This window comes from Bos grunniens, chromosome 2 (genome assembly GCF_055505025.1).
Source record: "Bos grunniens cultivar Pamir isolate PY7600 chromosome 2, Bosgru_T2T1.0, whole genome shotgun sequence".
NCBI lineage: Eukaryota > Metazoa > Chordata > Mammalia > Artiodactyla > Bovidae > Bos > Bos grunniens.
In genome coordinates this window covers 105,700,392-105,720,561 of record NC_141166.1, presented here as the reverse complement: position 1 = coordinate 105,720,561, position 20,170 = coordinate 105,700,392, and the positions used below count along the sequence as shown (strand labels likewise).

Here is a 20,170-nt window from a genome sequence, read left to right as displayed (position 1 = left end):
AAAAAAAAGAATCCTCATCAGCTGCTCTGATGAAGTGAACAAAAGCAGAACAGGGACATTTTCTGATTCTAATGTGTATTTTCAATTGTTATCAACATCTAGAATCTGGTAACCCCCACCTTAGTTCTTAACATTTATTCTTGACATAGCAGCATCCTCAATAATGAAGCCAGAATTGTTATTGCTATTAGTAGCCACAATAAGATGCCTAGCCCTTCCTGTGGAAATAGCACTGATTAAGAGCCTTACCTAACAGTAGAGAAAATTGGTAACTCTGATTTAGTGCTTATTGTGTACAACTGTGGCTAAAATCACTTTATATATGTTAATTCACCTAATCTTCAAAACTCTGTAAGTTAGAAACCATAATTAGGCTCATTTTACAGATGAGGAAACTAAGACAAAGAAAGGTTGTTGTTGCAAACACAGTAAATAAGAAAGAAGCTTGGTGGCTCAGATGGTAAAAAATCTGCCTGAAATACAAGAGACCCAGGTTTGATTCCTGGGTCAGGAAGATCCCCTGGAGAAGGGAATGGCTACGCACTCCAGTATTCTTGTCTGAAGTGGACAGAACAGCCTGGTGGGCTATAGTCCATGGGCTATGTCCACGTGGCTACAGCTACAAGAGTTGGACACGACTGACTGACTAACACTACTAAGAAAGAGGCTAAGCTGGTTTTGTAACCAAGGAATCTGGCTCTAATGACCCTGCTTCCGAACCCCCTACATCACAAATCTCATTGTCAGTATCTCTTTTAAATAATATATTATTAATCCTCAACAATCCTGTGGTGTAATTCTTAATATTACCTCTACTTTGCTATTAATAAAATGAGGTTTATAAAATGAAATTTAGAGATGTCACACAGCTATAAGTAACAGAGATACCTTTATCTAGCACTGTACTCCTTCTTTGTTCTGTGATTTGCAACAGAGCCCAGATAAATTTAAAGGTCAAAAAGTTGACACTAGTCAAAAAGTTCGCACATTACACTCTGAAGATGGCTGCCTTTAGCAGCGGTGAATGAAAACAATAAGATGTCTTACCAATACATGCTGCTGCTGCTGCTGCTGCTAAGTCATTTCAGTCGTGTCTGACTCTGTGCGACCCCATAGACAGCAGCCCACCAGGCTCTCCCGTCCCTGGGATTCTCCAGGCAAGAACACTGGAGTGGGTTGCCATTTCCTTCTCCAATGCAGGAAAGTGATAAGTGAAAGTGAAGTCACTCAGTCGTGTCCGACTCTTAGCGACCCCATGGACTGCAGCCCACCAGACTTCTCCATCCATGGGATTTTCCAGGCAAGAGTACTGGAGTGGGGTGCCATTGCCTTCTCCGCCCGCCGTGAATTTTACCTGCAACTCTTGTGGAAAGATTTGATTAAAGTAAAAGAACTTTGAGATAAGAACTGGATAGTTATAAATTACTGTCATTTTCATATCAATTTCTGGTCTCTCAGACATAGTTCTATGTAAACAGTCTCGTATGTGCTTTGGCTTTTTCTGCAAATGCCTCCTAGTAGGAATGACTCACTTTTCTCCTTTTTGGGAAGTGTCTAATTCTTTTACCATTATCAATGTATTAACAAGAAAAAATTTTCGCTGGCTAGGTTTAAAGAAATAATCCTATTAACAGCATAAATTCTGTGTTGCATTTTTTAAAAGACTATGAGTTTTAGCACAATTCTGGTCTTTCCTTAAACCCCATTCACATTTCTAATTGCCTCCCAGATAATACTACTGACACTCCTCCTGACCGAGTACATTCATTACTTTTACGCTTCAATCATGCATTTCTTCCTGAATGTCCTGTTTACTCTGGTAGTACTGTCTTTATGAAGCTAAGCTAACGGTCCTGTCTTCAGCCTCTCCCTCTTTTACACCTCACAGTCAATCAGCAAATTCTACTCCAGATTACCAACTGAAAAATGAATTGGAGGTCTGAACCCTTCTCTTCAACACCGTATCAACACCACAGTGACTAGCTGGACCAAGCAATGGCTTCCTAGAAAGATCCACATGGCTCTTTTTTTTTTCTAAAAGCATTCCCGTGAAAGATTATACCAGCTCATCACTGCTAAGATTATGAGCATGAAAGTGAAGGCAGATTAGGGTTCTCGTGTATAATATTAATAATGACTAATCTTTGCCTTAATTCATTTAATCATCACAACCACCACTGAGGCATCCACTGTTACGATCTCGATTTTGTAGATGAAGAAATTGAGACACGGAATAATTCCTTAGCTGTTAATTTATTATATATTGGGTTGGCCAAAAAGTTCAATCAGAAAGTTCATTTGATTTTTCTGTATAGATATAACATATGTTCATTATATTGAATGTCAAAAACGACTCTTATTTTCCTAGAAATAACAATAATTAAACCTAAGGATAAATTCCCAATTATTAATACATACCCCATAAGTAATCATGCTATCAATCAGACCGGCACTCAAGTATTTTCCCAGTAGAGTGAGTACTTGATTAAAGATGATATATCCATTAGTAAAGTTACTATGATTTATCTTTCCAGAGTGAATAACATATTGTGTTATATTGCTTTAATCATCTTGAAATTTCTGAATCATAGAATTCCAGGCAAGAAAGCAAACTTAGAAATCACCTGATTCAAAACCCTCATTTTATTAAAATAAATGGTGTCTGGAATATTTAAATGAAATTCCTATGGTACCCATGGTATATATATTCCACAGTGCAGTTCAGTGATGTACCATCAGAATTTACTCATCCGTTCTCCAGGAATGAGCACTAAGGTTATCTCCAGTTTCTCTCTGCCATAAACAAAACCATAATTACTGAGATGCCTTTACATGTCTGGTGAGTACTGTGAATTTCCTGTGCCTAGTCACTCAGTCATGTTTGACTCTTTGTAATCCCATGGACTGTGGCCCACCAGGCTCCTCTGTCCATGGGGATTCTCCAGGCAAGAATACTTGAGTGGGTTGCCATGCCCTCCTCTGAATTTCCAAATCATGTAAAAAGCTATAGACAAATAAACTGCAAAAACCTACTATAAAAGTAGAAAAATGTCAAAAGTAAAAAGCAAGGGGTGAGTTACAAACACCCCTTATATAAAAGTGTAAGGACTCTCACTCCTGACTGATGATGCATATGAACTGCTCTTCATTTCTCAGACACTGGATGGTCTTCACTCCATTCCTACTATAAAATTACCCATCGCAGCTGAAGAATCCTGCCATCTCCAGTATCCCCAGTTTCCCATCTTTGCCAAGAGCCTTCTGCCATCACTTCCATGGACGCTTTGTACCTGTCCCTCACCACCACCTGAGCCCTTTTTAGAAGCTGTGTATCTGACAAAAAACAGAACTGTTCTGGGCTGAAAGGAAGGAGATATGCACTCAGGAATCTGAAACTTTAGGTGCCTGCTCTCGGAAATACTGAGTTAGACCACAGGCTGTTTAAACCCTATGATAGTATTAATGGAAAACCCTCCATTATATGATGTATTAAAGAGGCTTTTGTGGTCTAACAGGGAAACCCAACCACAATGCAGATTATTGCTGCTATGTTCTGACCTCTGTAGCAAATACAGATTTTACTTTGTAAGCCACAAAGGAGTATTAGTTCATTATGCTCTCTAGCAGAGCTGGGGAGAAGTGGAGGAAGGCAGTCAAGAATGCCCAGCTTCCCTATGCAGAGACTTTGAATCAATTCTGTTCTCAGTGCCATGCATTATCCCCTGTTTTAGGAGAACATGGTGCCTCCAGGTCCAGAACCTTTTCAGAGCCCACTAGAAAAAGTTGACTTACTTCTGCAAGCACCTGGGTTTCTGCTGCTCTGTGGAGAAAGTGATCATTCCAGTGCACTTTATTTTTTTTTTTTAACTCAAGAATTTTTTAAAACCTTTTTCCTTCTTGTCCCTTTGTGCATTCTCTGTGTATTCTTTAGATTTCTTTCTGGTTAAATTTCAATAAGGAGTATAAATAAATGTGTTGTTCAAATATATTAAAATGAAAGTTTAGAGGGAATTTGTATGTTATAGTTAATGACCTTTTTGTTACTGATTAGTAGGACTTCTTTTTACATTAAGGAAGTTTACTATTTTGTCACATGTGGTATGACTGTTTTGCCGACTTGGGCTTTGTCTTTTGAGCTTTTTTTGTCATGTAAAAAGGTTTTCATATTGATTTAGTCAAATATATCAGCCTTTTTTTCCCCTTTTTGGCTTTTCTTATGCTTATAAAGACCATTTGCTTTAAGATTATTAAACATTTTCTCATGCTTTTTTTTTCTCAAATTTTTTGAGTTTTATTTATTCACTTTTATGTTTTAATTTTTGATCAATCTAGAACTTATTTTGGTGTAAGGTGTGAGGTAAGGCTCCAATTCTATTGTCCTCAAAATGATTTTGACATTTTAAAACATTTCAAAATGTCCCCCTTGTTTCTTTCACCTCTTATTTAAAATACTACCATTTTCCATATGCTAAAACTTGGTATGCCAGTATGCCTTGGGTCCAGTTTAGATTTGTTTCACTCATTTCTTTGTTTATTTATATGATAGCGTTAATTATTGAAGATCCTATAGTTAGCTTTAATATTATATGGAATTTGTCCTTTCTGATTGCTCTTCTTAAAACAATAATATTTTAGATTATTCTTATACTGTATTTTCTTTATAATATTTTGTTTTGTGCAGTTTCAAAAGACACATATAAACTTTAAAAAATTAATATGAAAAATATATTAGTCAGAACCTAAAATAATTATATTATCATTTATAGTAGTTTTCATTTTATTCATTTTATTCTGATTTTTTTAGGTCAACATTAACAAATATGTAAATAATGACTTCTACTTTTCTAATTGTTTTAGCTCATTTCTTTTTACAGAAAGTGTTAAATAATAATGTTGGTGGAAAAAATAATGTTAGTAGCTGGCATTTTTTTTTCACTTCTGGTTTTAATAGAAACACTTCTAAATTTTTCCATTAAAAATCAAGCAAGCTTTTGCACTGAAATGTATCATTTCAGTGTATGGAGGTGATCCTATGGTTTTAATCTTTTAACTGCTTATACTGAAGTTAAAAAATTATCTTTAGCCATTTTTAAGGGAAATAATGTCATGTCACTTGGTTCATTAAACAATCACAGGACTTCCAAGGTCTTCTTCAGAACCATCAACTCCTTCCTGCATTATTCCTTTCGTTCTCAGTCTCAACGGCCACTGGAATGTGGAAGGTGTGACTGACAACCAAACCCCGCCCTGAAGCGTCTAGCACAGACAGTTTCATATATTTTGTGGATAGTAAGGTACCTGCTGCTGCTGCTGCTGCTAAGTCGCTTCAGTCGTGTCTGACTCTGTGCGACCCCATAGACGGCAGCCCACCAGGCTCCCCTGTCCCTGGGATTCTCCAGGCAAGAACACTGGAGTGGGTTGCCATTTCCTTCTCCAATGTATGAAAGTGAAAAATGAAAGTGAAGTCGCTCAGTTGTGTCTGACTCTTAGTGACCCCATGGACTGCAGCCTACCAGGCTCCTCCATTCATGGGATTTTCCAGGCAAGAGTACTGGAGTGGAGTGCCATTGCCTTCTCCATTAGAAGCATTCAGTTCAGTTCAGTTCAGTCACTCAGTCGTTTCCGACTCTTTGCGACCCCATGCATCGCAGGACGCCAGGCCTCACTGTCCATCACCAACTCCCGGAGTTCACTCAGACTCACGTCCATCGAGTCAGTGATGCCATCCAGCCACCTCATCCTCTGTCGTCCCCTTATCCTCCTGCCCCCAATCCCTCCCAGCATCAGAGTCTTTTCCAATGAGTCAGCTCTTCGCAACAGGTGGCCAAAGTACTGGAGTTTCAGCTTCAGCATCATTCCCTCCAAAGAAATCCCAGGGCTGATCTCCTTAGTAAGGTACCTAGAGTCATGTAAATTTGTATTAAAAATTCAGTTTTTGGTAAAGAGGTTCTGTTACACTTAGGATACCTTAGTAAGAATGCCTTTTGTGTTGAGCATAAGAGACTAAAACACTGTATTGAAAGGTCGAGTCTGAAGTTGCTGAGGTGGGAAACGCACTGGACCTGAAAACAGAAATTCCAGTTATGTTCTTGCCCCTTGCTACCTTTTCTTGGACTAATATTTGACTACTCTGAGACACAGCTCATGAGTGGAAAAGATCATTTTAAGTTTTACAGCACCTTACCAATATAACTGAGGAGCCCAGTGGGCTACAGTCCATGGAGCTTCAGAGAGCTGGACATGACTGAGCATGCACGCATGCACCAATATTAGGCATCATCTTCCAATTTTAAGAATATTTCAAATCTTTAACTTCAAAATTGAGTTTAAACCATATTTAGTTTTTCACAATAATACAATAAAATGAGTTTTTATTGTACACAAAATGACAGGTGCATAAAAAGGGGGGTTCACTAGTGTCCAGCTTCTCTAGCAATCCACAGAGCCACCGCAGTATGATGGGGTAGTTATATGCAAGTAGTGCCTCTCAGCTCTGAAGCCACAACTTGCTGTCTTTCCAGAATCTCCTGGCTCTAGCCATTATATTTCTTTTCCTTTTAAAGCATGAGCTTCCTTACTTCCCAGTCATGAGAAATTTCCTGCCACTTCCCTTTAAATTGAGCTTCCCTGGTGGCTAAGATGGTAAAGAATCTGCCTCCAATGCAAGAGACCTGGGTTCGATCCCTGGGTCAGGAAGATCCCCTAGAGAAGGAAATGGTAGTATTCTTGCCTGGAGAATTCCACGGACAGAGGAGCCTAGCAGGATACAGTCCATGGGGTCGTAAAGAGTCAGACAAGACTGAGGGACTGACAGTTCCACTTTCCCTTTAAATGCCCCCATCTCAGGACCTGGTTGGGAAGATAAGTCTTCAGAAGCAGCTGCAGAAACTTAAAGAAGTTGTGAATGCTTCCGAGGCAAATGAGTCCAGAATGTAGAAGGCCTGTGTGTTCTCTAATAATAACCTTCCCCATCTTCCCAGTCTTCTGTAGCAGTGAACACTAGAGAGAAATTAATAGCTCAATAAATTATGCAGCCACTAGTCAAGTCTAACATTCAAGTCATTTATTTTTCTGTTCAACACTAACAATAAGGGGATAGTGGCTCCGTCTGCCTTAAAGTCTCAGTTCTGGTTTTGGTGTCACCTTTACACCATGGCCCTGAGGCCATCCAGTGGATGCATAAATTATCCTCTCTCCTATCCATCAAGCTATATATAATCCTTACAAGAAGTGAAGATAATCATTCAAGTCATTTCTTGAGTTTTGTGGTTCAGATTAAGAATGAATTTCTGGTAATGGAGGGAAAAGGTTAAGATACAGTTTTGAAGTCCAATCACTTGGGTTCTAACTTCATCTCTTTCTATCTGTACATCTTTTTAAAAAAAAAAAAAAAAAGCAGAGGTGTGGGAGAAACTCAACTTCTTTATCAGTGAAAAGGCAAACGTAATACTACATACTTCTTGAGATTTATAGGTGTAAGACAATCAGAACAGAACCTAGCATATAGTAAATGTTCAACATTTAATAAAATGCTGGCTTCCCCGGAGGAGGGCATGGCAACCCACTCTAGTATTCTTGCCTGCAGAATCCCCGTGGACAGAGGAGTCTAGCAGGCTATAGTCCATGGGGTCGCAAAGAGTCAGACATGACTAAGCGACTAAGCCAGGCTATTAAAGAAAATCAAAGCAAATAGTGCTTCTTCCTCCTGAAAAAGACATGTCTTCTTTAACCTTTCATATATTTAAGTAAAACAACATTTATGTAAATATCAGAAAGATATATCATCACTCTGAATGAGAGGTATTGTATTCTAAATCATAAATCCAATAGTTTAGGTAAAAAAAAACTTCATTGTTATGAAACTATGTGGTCTGATAAAATGTTTTTGCAGGTAATATTTTCTTCTTTGTTTATTTATCCAACATATACTGACTAAAGATATTCAACCAGGTATTATTAGAGACATTGAAATAAGAATGTTTCATTTCAGTCCATAAAGAGTTAATGTGGCCTGGATTATGGTCAGTGCCTGCAATACACATAACCAGGATACTGCAAAACTTGGAAATGAAGTATGATTATTAATCAATGATGTTAAACACAGATCTATGAAGGATATGACTTTTGAATTAAATCTCGAATCATCAGTGGTCTATGTCTGGGCTGAAAAGGGCTCCATGGGTAAAATATCTAACTGGAGAGCCTTATGGATGTTTGGTAAGAAAAGCAATTAATTAATGAGACTGGGAAGGTAAAATGAGCACACTACTATGTAGAAAATGAAGGCTGCCAAGGGCTGTCTAAAGCTTTGTTTGATTGGCACTAAAAAAGAGATATTACGTCTCATGCCTTTAGTCAATAGTTTATTTCCTGGTGAACTGACTGATTTTTGTTTCTTCTTCAGGTTTCTTTGGTTAGTTTGGTAGCCAATGCTCTTGGCTACTCAGAACTTGGTGCCATCAAATCCCTACGGACATTAAGAGCTTTAAGACCACTGAGAGCTTTATCCCGGTTTGAAGGCATGAGGGTAAGAAGAATAAAAGCTCTCACGATTCATATCAAAATTAAATGTAGGTAATGATTTAGATACAGAGGGGTGCCACACTCTTCTGACATTTCATAGAATTATACAATTTCAAAGCAGAAATCCTAAAGATCACTACGCCTAGCCTCCTAAAACTAAAACAGGCCCTCAAAAAAATTTTTTGTGGCAGTACTAAAACTAGAATCCAGGTCTCCTGGTAACAGATCAAGGATGTTTCCACACAACTACAAACTCTGTGTTGCCATTTATTTCTTTTCACTGCTTATACATTTTATAATGACTGTTTACTACTGACATTCATCCTAGGAGGAGATATTCTTCCTTTGAATAGGTAGTTTGATTTCTTAAAAATAACTAGTAATGAAGGTTTTGTGTGCTCTACTTCTTCCATTAATATTGGTAATAAAAAAGTTGTTGTGCAAGAAAACAACACTAAATTGTAGTCTCTGACAAAATCTGCATCCTAAGCCACCAAAGTAGGGGTTAGGATAATTAACTAAGCATTGCCGGCAACCCCTGGGGTTTGTTTAACAGATCTCCCTTTTAAGTGAGCATTCTGAATGAGGTTCACTTTTTCCATTAACACTTGTATTTGACCCTCCATCTCTATCCCTTAGTGTACATTTTATGCTTCTAAACATAAAGTACACCATATTCACATCTACTTGCCACACCCCTCAAAATACTAGTTAGCACTAAGGCCAGCTTTGTTTAATCCAGCTTGCAAATGCACATGGATATTGAATTCCTTCTAGGCCATAGGGCTTTTATGTTAGGAGGTGGTTTGTTGAAGCACTTTTAAAAAACACTTCAGCTTTAACTTTGAGATTCACTCACCAGGAAGAATGAAACCGCTCTCCAGATGCGCTGTAAGCAAGGAAATGCTTAGTGTTACACTATAATTTTACTTCATTGTTACTTGATAAATAAACACACAAGATGATATTTTTAAAAATCATTATGTAATTTCAAGTTTTTTCCATACCAATCTTTTAGTATTACTGATATTATTTAAGCCTTCTTCTGATTGCATGGCTTCATATCAATAATTCATTTTTGAGGGCAGACAGCAACTGAACAAAATTAAAAATTTCCAAATTTGCTCTAATCTGAAAACTATTCTACATTAACATTTTTAATTCTTATAATATGACAGAATTAATATTCTAGGTATAAAACATGGTAAAAGGTATCATGCATTTACTTGATGATAAGAAAATTTGTGGGAGGTCATATTACACCAATTTTAGAGCAAAAAACAGGTTTTGGTATAACATACATGACAATTTCCATAAGAAATAAGATTCAACTAGCATATGAAGTTTTTACAATTTTGGATTTCAAGTTTTGATATTAATTTAAAATTCTTTGGTGTTGATTTCTAAAATAATGTTTCAGTATTTAAAAATAATAGTTTCACTTATAAGTGCTTAACAAAATAGTCCCAATATTAATTAATTAGATAAAACAGATTAATTAGATAACATACAAACTGCTAGAGATTTGAAAATACATATTAATCTCTTCTGAATTCAATTAGAGGAAAGGTGATGGAACGTCTCCTTCATCAAATAGGTTGGCCTGGGTTGGTAAAGAGTGCCCTGAAGTAAACCTTTAAGAGATTTGGAACAATAATAATGGGAATACGTTCAGTACTTTTATGTCCAGAGATAAATTCCATCTTATTTCCCATCTTAATTCACTTTTTAAAAAATTGGGAATTATCAGTAGGGGGAAAAAATGACCTTGCAAATTCCTAATACTATTCTTCATCATCATCAAAAGTTAGCTTGATCTGGGGACACAGATTTAAGGCATTATCATTACTTTGTTTCTTTGTAGTGGGTTTGTTTAACCATGTTTTCACACCACCAATTATTCATTAATACCTTTGAAAATTAAAGTGAATTGCTGAATGATGATTACTTCTTCTGTCGGTATTTAATACATTTTTTTTCTTTTTTTCCCTAGCATACAAACATTTTCTGACTCCATCTTACTCTATCAGGTTTTTGTTTATTTCTTTTCATACTTTGGAATATTTTGCTTTCCTTAAATCCTTTAGCTTTTTAGTTGTGTCACTGTCTGTTTTCCCTTACTGAATATGTTCTAGAAAATATCGGAAGAAACAACTTGTCCACCCAGATTTTTATTTAACTCATTAAACACCCATTTTATGTTAACTATATAATGGAAGAAATGGTTACCATTTTAACAGCTTGTAAGCTGCCTCATTCTTGTCTCCTCTTCTAGGTCGTTGTGAATGCTCTTGTTGGAGCAATTCCCTCCATCATGAATGTGCTGCTGGTTTGTCTCATCTTCTGGCTGATCTTTAGCATTATGGGTGTGAATTTGTTTGCTGGCAAGTTCTACCACTGTGTAAACACGACAACGGGTAACATGTTTGATGTTAGTGAAGTTAACAATTTGAGTGACTGTCAGGCTCTTGGCAAGAAAGCTCGGTGGAAAAATGTGAAAGTAAATTTCGATAATGTTGGCGCTGGCTATCTTGCACTGCTTCAAGTGGTAAGTACCTACTGTATGAGTTTTGAAAAAGATTTCAAGTAAATCATTTCTCTGATGTTCTTTGAGTGATTAATATCTGACAGCACAAAAGTAGTTGATGATAACAGCTGTACTCTAACAGCTGTACTATTAGCTTGACTTGACTGCAAAGAAGATATTTTGCAGTGATTTTAATGTATGTCCCCCAGTGTTCAGTTGTTAGTATGTTTTAATATGATTTTATATTTCTGCTTCCTGTTTTTTCTTATTTTATTATTGTTATTGCGCTAGTAGCATTTTTAGTTTTCTGTACCAATAATTGCCAAAGAAGCAATTTTGTGTATTAAAGTAATAATATATATAGTAGTAATTAATTAAATGTATAGACTATTAGCCAGATAATTAATTGTATCAACATCTTCAGGGTATAGAGCTATTAGGTGTGGAAATGCAAATCTTTTGGTGTGGATTTTAAAATTTGTAATATTTAATTATTTTGACATAATTGATAATATATTAACTAATCAAGAAATTAACCAAAACAATTGAGTGCTTAAACACACCAGAGGTTTGAATGATAGAGCTTAGCTTCTGAAAGTGATTTGAGCCTGAGATTCATCCAGTTAAATGTTAGTGTAGAAAAAAATAGAATACTTTCCAAGACAAAACGAGTTCCAGTTTGAAATAAAATCCTATTCGATTTCAGTTTCATTGAAATTTCAACTCTTAGAGAATTCAAGGCTCTTTGTAGAGTATTTCAAAATATTATACAAAAATTATTTGTAATAGCTATCATATTTTCATATGGTAAAATGCATACTGTTGGATTAGGTTTTTATGCAGAATTCAAACATATGTTGTTTAACAGGCAACATTTAAAGGCTGGATGGACATTATGTATGCAGCTGTTGATTCACGAGATGTAAGTATCACTCAAATAACTATTTATAGTTACTAGATTTTTCCATAGTGAACATTTGTGATAATTTAACTGGAAGGCCCAGAATCAGAACATTTACAACTGCATGTAGAGATTCTCTTTTTAAGCCACTTCACTTCCATGTAAATGATACTTTGGTTCATATATGTCTGTTATACATCTAATAACAGGTCGATCAGGTCAGTCCAGTAAATGAGACTCTTAAGGTTGGGAAAACTGCTCAGGCAGGAAGGAACTAGTCTCCTCCATCCCTGAAGAGTATGATAAATCAGAGACTGTAAAGCGGCCTCCAAAAATATCATGATAAAAGTAAGCAAGTTTCAGGGAAACTCAATTTAGAAAATAGGAATAAAAATAGTTCCTCAGCACACATCTGTTTATTGCTGAATTTTCCTCTTAGAAGTAGATGTTCTGTTATTAAAGCCTTATCTCCAAGATAAGGAGTTATCTCGGGTTTTAACTCCAAACCCAAGTTGAAAAAACTGCAACAAAAAAAAAAATTATAGTAAGACAAACAGTAGGTTCAAAATGTTTGCCTTGTTTATACCACTGTTATTTACTCTAAAGAATATGTACAGGTAAGCCCCAATGGGAAAACAGATTTAAGAACAATCATAAAAATTACAAACTTTCAATATACTAGTAGTGTTTGTCACTCAGTCATGTCTGACTCTTTGCAACCCCACGGACTAGAGCCCACCAGACTCCTCATTCCTTGGAATTCTCCGGGCAAGAATAAGGGAGTGGGTAGCCATTCCCTTCTCCAGGAAATCTTCCTGACACAGAGATGGAACCTGGGTCTCCTGCATTGCAGGCAGATTATACTAGGTCATACTAATTTAAAAAAAGAACTGCTTTTGCAGAACAATATCTCAGGTCAAGGCAAAAAATAGCTCTATAGAAAGTAACAACACTCACCAAATTTTTAATTTAGCCCAAGTATTTATTGTGTTTTTAAATGTTATTTAATATTTTCAATATTATTTAGGTTAAACTTCAGCCTGTATATGAAGAAAATCTGTATATGTACTTATACTTTGTCATCTTTATCATCTTTGGGTCATTCTTCACTCTGAATCTATTCATTGGTGTCATCATAGATAACTTCAACCAACAGAAAAAGAAGATAAGTATTCCTCAGCTCTCACCTTTCCCCATTCTGAGATTCTGGTTTTCTTTTTTTACATCCCAATAACCAGGACCGACTTAGGTCATTTTTATATTCTTTTCCATTCACTATGTGGTCAGTTCAAACGCAGAGGATTCCAGCCTCTAACTGGTGGCTCCTCTCCAGGTTCATCCTCTGCAGATCTGCTATAGTGTCATTCTGACTTAGAAAAATGACCATATTGCCTTAAACCATCCAGTGGGCCTGAATGCTTTACCCTTGCTTACAGAGCCTTTCAGGAATTATCTCCACCCAGTCTTCCAGCTTCATCTTCGCCCACACACTTTCTATATTCACTTCCCTCCTCCTCAGTAACCACCCACCCACCATTAACACCATCACTTGCTACACACACAGCTACATGGATTTTCTGCCCTTTTCTGAACAAGGTATGCTCTTTTCCCTCTGTCACTTTACACAGGATATTTTTTTTCCTCCTAAAATGCTTTGTCTAGCAAACCCTTAATCATCCTCTAAGGTCTAGCTTAAGGGTGTTAGTCGCTCAGTTGTGTTCTATTCTTTGCAATGCTATGGACTGGAGTCCACCAGGCTCCTCTGTCCATGGGATCTCCCAGCCAAGAATGCTGGGGTGGGCAGCCATTCTCTTTTCCAGGGGAATCTTCCCAACCCAGGGAAGATTGGGTCTCCTGCATTGCAGGCAGATTCTTTAACATCTGAACCGCTCCCCTATATAAAGCCTGTTTCTGAATCCTGGAGTTTATTGCTATCTCTGCAGTGATGGGTTGTTTTATTTGTTTACATATAGATGCATATAGATACATATAGATGTAGATCTACGTAATTCTGATACTGAATACATTGTCCTACAGCAAGTGCTCAAAAAGTGTTGAATAAAAAATAAAGCTGTCAACACTGAAATGGACTAAGATTTTTTTCTTTAATGAAAATATATTTGAGACCCCTGAGCCTCCTTCTAAATGTAATATTATCAAATTAGAATCCTGTACTAATCAGAGTTTTATGTGATTATGGGTTTTACATAGTGTTAAGGTACTCAGAATTTCAGATAAAATGAAAAAGCAGAATAAATCTATATGAAGTAGGGTAAAATCCATTTAACAATTGAAAAGAAGGATTAAAGGAAAGACTCAGAAGTATTTTTGTAAAAGTATTGCTGTAATACAGGCTGGGTTGTAACCAGTTTCCTACTATGTCTTTACTTTGGAGGTCAAGACATCTTTATGACAGAGGAACAGAAAAAATACTACAATGCAATGAAGAAACTTGGGTCTAAGAAACCTCAGAAACCCATACCTCGGCCTGCAGTAAGAATTACTCATCTCCTTGAACATTCCAAAGCCCTATTTCCATATGATGAAACTGGGCAGTGCTGGTTCAGAACATATTAGGTGATATCACCAATATATATACCATGATCTAGTCGTAAAGTACATATTGTATAACACAATTTGCAATTACTACACTCTAAGAATTACTAAGCTCTTAAAAATGAAGCAATGTTCTTTACTTGTCAGTTGAAAAGTTCCAAGTCAGAGTTTCCGCTAACTGCTCCCAAAGCAAGCTCATGCTCCCGCTGCCACCTACTGCTGCCAACGGCGCACCCGGTTTCTCCTTCTCTGATCTGTGATATGACCCCCCTCTTGTCCTTTTAAGTAGATGAACTTAAAACCTCCCCTTCAACACCCATGACCTCCCTCTGTGCCATTTGTTCTCTCCATTGTTATAACAGAAAACGATTTTTCACCTACTTAGAAAGGAAAGGGTGTCATCAAAATAGTTGGTTTCAGCACACAGACACACACACACACACACACACACACACACACACAAATGATTTATCTAGAACGCATACCCCGTAGAGCTTCATTATAGTGAAAAGACATAAAGATGGTGTATTATGTCCACAGAGTTGTATTTTAAATTATCTATCCTCTTAGATGGGTAAGGAACAAGGAAACTAAGACCCAAGGAAGGTATATATTGTACCCAAAGTCACAAAGCCTATAGTTGCTGAACTAGGACTTGACAAAATCTCATGAATCTTATAAATGACTTCACTTTGCATAATTTTTAAGAGGGTACAGTCTGGGCAGGGGTGGCGGGGCAGGGGCAGGAGGGAAGGGAGGGGAGGCAGAAAGTAGGACAGGATACACAAAAGGACATAAACCTACTTTACTGAATGTCATTTAAGTATTATTGTTAAAGAAGCAGAATTAAATAAAAAATGACTGATATTTTGAGTCATGGACAGACAGAAATAAGACATAATTCAAAATTCCTAAGTGTTGATAAATCAACTGGCATATTCATCCATCTAAAAGTCTATCTACATTAACCTACTTTGTAAATCTTCATTGTTAGTTGTTACATTTTTTGTAAAAATTACCAGTTATTAAAATCAAGCAAAGCCCATGCACATTATCAGCCAGTTGCCACCAATTTATGTCGTTCAGCTTTGTCTTCCCATAGAATCTAAATAAAACAATTATGCTTTGCTTTTGTCATATGACATTTTTCATTTCCTTCTCTTTTTTAAACAGATTTGTTTCAGGTAGTATGAGAAGGGTACACATCCCATGGGCCATATACAGAAGGACTTCATCTTCAATTTTGTGGCTCATTATTTATGAAATATGCCTATTAACCTTCTTGTTTTCTCTCTCTTTCTAGAACAAATTCCAAGGAATGGTCTTTGATTTTGTAACCAGACAAGTTTTTGATATCAGTATCATGATCCTTATCTGTCTCAATATGGTCACTATGATGGTAGAAACTGATGACCAGAGCAAATACATGACTCTAGTTTTGTCCCGAATCAACCTTGTGTTCATTATCCTGTTCACTGGAGAATTTGTGCTGAAATTGATCTCCCTCAGATACTACTACTTCACCATAGGTTGGAACATCTTTGATTTTGTGGTAGTGATTCTTTCCATCGTAGGTAAGAATGGTTTATTTACAGAGAAGTATAGAAGTATAGTTGTTGAAAAAATCCCCCACAGCCTACCACCTGTGTGACACGGAAATTAGATCTGAGAATCATCATGTGTACAGATCTAAAGTTCAACACTCTTGGTCATTTTCCACTAATTGAAAAATGACAGTATTCAAAAAGAAAGCAATATATTTGAAGATTTCAGAAACAGTCTTTGTTTGCTGTTGAAACATTTCATATATGAGGATAACTATTCATAGTAATTGGGAGTATGTAATCTTAAAATGCCATACGAGTATGTGAGATTATTTAATTTATAGGATTTTGCAAGAGTCCACATTGGTTTATGACATTATAGAATTATTAAATAAAACTCTATAATCTTTCATTGGTAACATTAGAAAGTGGATCCAAATAGTAAAGATTTATACTCATGACAAATTTGTTGTTTTCAATAACCTCGCAAAGAAAAAGCATCCATATAAGCCTAAAATACTCACTGTTAGCGGTTTTCTGTATTTTTCCATAGGTATGTTTCTGGCTGAGCTGATAGAGAAATATTTTGTGTCCCCTACCTTGTTCCGAGTGATCCGTCTTGCCAGGATTGGCCGAATCCTGCGTCTGATCAAAGGGGCTAAGGGGATCCGCACGCTGCTCTTTGCTTTGATGATGTCCCTTCCTGCGCTGTTTAACATCGGCCTCCTGCTCTTCCTGGTCATGTTCATCTATGCCATCTTTGGAATGTCCAATTTTGCCTATGTTAAAAAAGAAGCTGGAATTGACGACATGTTCAACTTTGAGACCTTTGGCAACAGCATGATCTGCCTGTTCCAGATTACCACCTCTGCTGGCTGGGACGGATTGCTAGCACCTATTCTCAACAGTGCACCACCAGACTGTGACCCTGACACAATTCACCCTGGCAGCTCAGTTAAGGGAGACTGTGGAAACCCGTCTGTTGGGATTTTCTTTTTCGTCAGTTACATCATCATATCATTTCTGGTTGTGGTGAACATGTACATTGCTGTCATCCTGGAGAACTTCAGTGTTGCTACTGAAGAAAGTGCAGAGCCCCTGAGTGAGGACGACTTTGAGATGTTCTACGAGGTTTGGGAGAAGTTTGATCCCGATGCCACCCAGTTCATAGAGTTCTCCAAGCTCTCTGATTTTGCAGCTGCCCTGGATCCTCCTCTTCTCATAGCAAAACCGAACAAAGTCCAGCTCATTGCCATGGACCTGCCCATGGTCAGTGGGGACAGGATCCACTGCCTTGACATTTTATTTGCCTTTACAAAGCGTGTTTTGGGTGAGAGTGGAGAGATGGATGCCCTTCGAATTCAGATGGAAGATCGGTTCATGGCGTCAAATCCCTCCAAAGTCTCCTATGAGCCCATTACAACCACTCTGAAACGCAAACAAGAGGAGGTGTCTGCTGCTATCATTCAGCGTAATTTCAGGTGTTATCTTTTAAAGCAAAGGTTAAAGAAGGTAGTAAATGAGTATAACAAAGAGGCGATCAAAGGGAGGATTGACTTACCTATAAAAGATGACATGATTATTGACAAATTAAATGGGAACTCCACCCCAGAAAAAACAGATGGAAGTTCCTCTACCACCTCTCCTCCTTCCTATGATAGTGTAACAAAGCCAGACAAAGAAAAATTTGAGAAGGACAAACCAGAAAAAGAAAGCAAAGGGAAAGAGGTCAGGGAAAATCAAAAGTAAAAAAAAGAAACAAAGAATTATCTTTGTGATCAATTGTTTACAGCCTAAGAAGGTAAAGTTAATGTGTCAACTGAACTCCCAGAGGAGGTCTATGCCAAACTGACTGTTTTAACAAACACTCATGGTCAGTGCCTATAACAAGACAGTGACCTCTCTGTCACTACAACTCTGTGAATCAGGGTATCAACACTGACAAGAGGTTACTGTTTTCTTTACCAGCTGACACTGCTGAGGAGAAATTCAATGGCTACCTAGACCATAGGGATAGTTGTGCAAAGTGATCCATTGTAACCACACCAAACACTTTTAGTACAGTACTTGCATCTATTCTATTTTTAACTTCCATATCTGCCATATTTTTACAAAATTTGTTCTAGTGGATTTCCCTGGTCGCTAATTCATAGTTTATTCATAATACGACGTCACTATTTTTGTAAATGAGCTTTAGGTTGAGAAAAAAAGAATATAAGAGCCCTGTGTTCCTATTTCACAAGTTTCTTGAAAATCAAACAAGAGCTTTGCCCAAGAGATGAAATTCTTGCTCAAAAACAGAAAAAAATTCTAACAACAATATCAGGTACTTCCATTTTCTAGATGGCTTTAATTTTGAAAGTGTTTTAGTCTACATTTGTTTATATCTACACAGTTATGTGCCTGTAAAGTCTCCTCTAATTTTTAAAGGATTATTTTTATGCAAAGTATTCTGTTTCAGCAAGTGCAAATTTTATTCTAAGTTCCAGAGCACTATATTTAATTTTGGTTAAATGTTTTCCCAAAAAAAGTAATCTAATAAATCTGTTCTAGAAAAGTATATCTAAAGCATCACTTTAGAATAGTTGTTCCACTTTCTGCTGCAGTATTGCTTTGCCATCTTCTGCTCTCAGCAAAGCTGACATTTTATGTCAATTAACCACACCCTCTGTTATGTAAATAGTTATTTTATCCTGTGGGGGCATATTTGCATATATATATATATATATATATATATACACACACACATATATATATATATATCCTGATAAACAACCTCTATTAAATCAAATATGTACCACAGTATATGTGTCTTTTGCAAGCTTCCAACAGGGATGTATCCTGCACCATTCATTAAACATAAATAGTTTGAAGATTATCACTAATGCATGTTAATTGCCTATGCTGCTCTATTTTACACAATCCATTCTTCACAAGTCTTGGTTAGAAGTCACATGCTGGTAGTACAGTGATTTCAACCTGCTCTATGTCTAGTATGTCAAGCAGAATAGCTTACAGTTATTTAAAAGCACTTTTCCTTTTCCATTTTTAATTCAATTTGAGTGTCATATGGTGTCTCTCTAGATTCAAGGAAACACACTGCATACTGCCTACTGTCAAAACATATACTTCGTATTTTGCTAAAAATATGTCCAAAACTTGTTTAAATATAAATAATGTAAAAATATGATCAATTTTATTTGCTGCATTTTATACATAAGATAATTATTTTCAAGTTGATGACATGGCAATTTATTTTACTTTATGCTTTTGCTTTTTATTTTTAATCACAACTCCAAACTTTTGAATCCATTAGACTTTTCAATGGATAATTTCCTAAAATAAAAGTTAGACAAGGGTTTTGTGAATTTCTTTGTTATAATATTTTTTCTATCATTCCAGTAGGATATACATTGGTCAAAAATTCAAACCTAGGTCATTTTCTACCAACTATGGTTGCCTCAATATAACCCTTTATTCATGGAAGGTTTTTTTTTTAACTCAACTTTTGTAGTATTTGCTTATGCAGACTAGTCTTATTTTTTTAATTCCTGCTGCACTAAAGCTATCAGAGATATAACTTGGGCTCTGTCCCTTTTAGCCATGAACATAGTGGCAAAGTTGTGCAATTACTTAACATGATATAAATTTTTGTTTTTGCACAAACCAAAAGAGTAATGTTAATTCCTTTTACACAACTATTTACTTGTAGTGTATTGATGAACTGCATGCAGGGAATTGCTATTATTAAAAAGAATGGTGAGCTATGTCATTATTGAGCCAAATGAATAAATATTTCATTTTTTATTGTATTTAATTTCTTGGCTTCTGTTTTTATTGTTGGAAGTTTAAAATATATATAATTAATGAAACCTGTACTTGATCTGACATTTGTATACATAAAAGTTCACATGAATTTTGTTACAACCTACTGAACGATTTACCAAGAAATACTATAAAGTCAATTAAAAGCAGTTTTTATGAACTTTTCTGTGTGCAAAAGATCAAGCCCACGTATTCCAACTTGCAAGTTTAACAACAGTAATAGTAGCCATTTACAACAGTTATCAATTTCAATTAATTCTCTTGGTTGTAAACATTTTAATCTCAACTCCTCAC

At 36.4% G+C, this 20,170-nt stretch overlaps 1 protein-coding gene across 8 annotated transcripts in view; it reads left to right on the top strand.

Moving 5' to 3' along the window:
• The window catches only part of LOC147378453 (sodium channel protein type 3 subunit alpha), a 124,584-nt gene extending 104,721 nt beyond the window's left edge, over positions 1–19,863 (top strand). For all 8 annotated transcript variants that reach the window (XM_086370555.1, XM_086370570.1, XM_086370563.1 and 5 more), the window contains 7 exons: positions 8,405–8,527; positions 10,799–11,071; positions 11,919–11,972; positions 12,979–13,116; positions 14,340–14,444; positions 15,811–16,081; positions 16,605–19,863. In XM_086370555.1, coding sequence (XP_086226681.1) covers positions 8,405–8,527; positions 10,799–11,071; positions 11,919–11,972; positions 12,979–13,116; positions 14,340–14,444; positions 15,811–16,081; positions 16,605–17,800 — 2,160 coding nt within the window. In that variant the 3' untranslated portion in view covers positions 17,801–19,863. The remainder of the gene's footprint in view (positions 1–8,404; positions 8,528–10,798; positions 11,072–11,918; positions 11,973–12,978; positions 13,117–14,339; positions 14,445–15,810; positions 16,082–16,604) is intronic.
• The last annotated feature ends 307 nt before the right edge of the window (positions 19,864–20,170 follow it).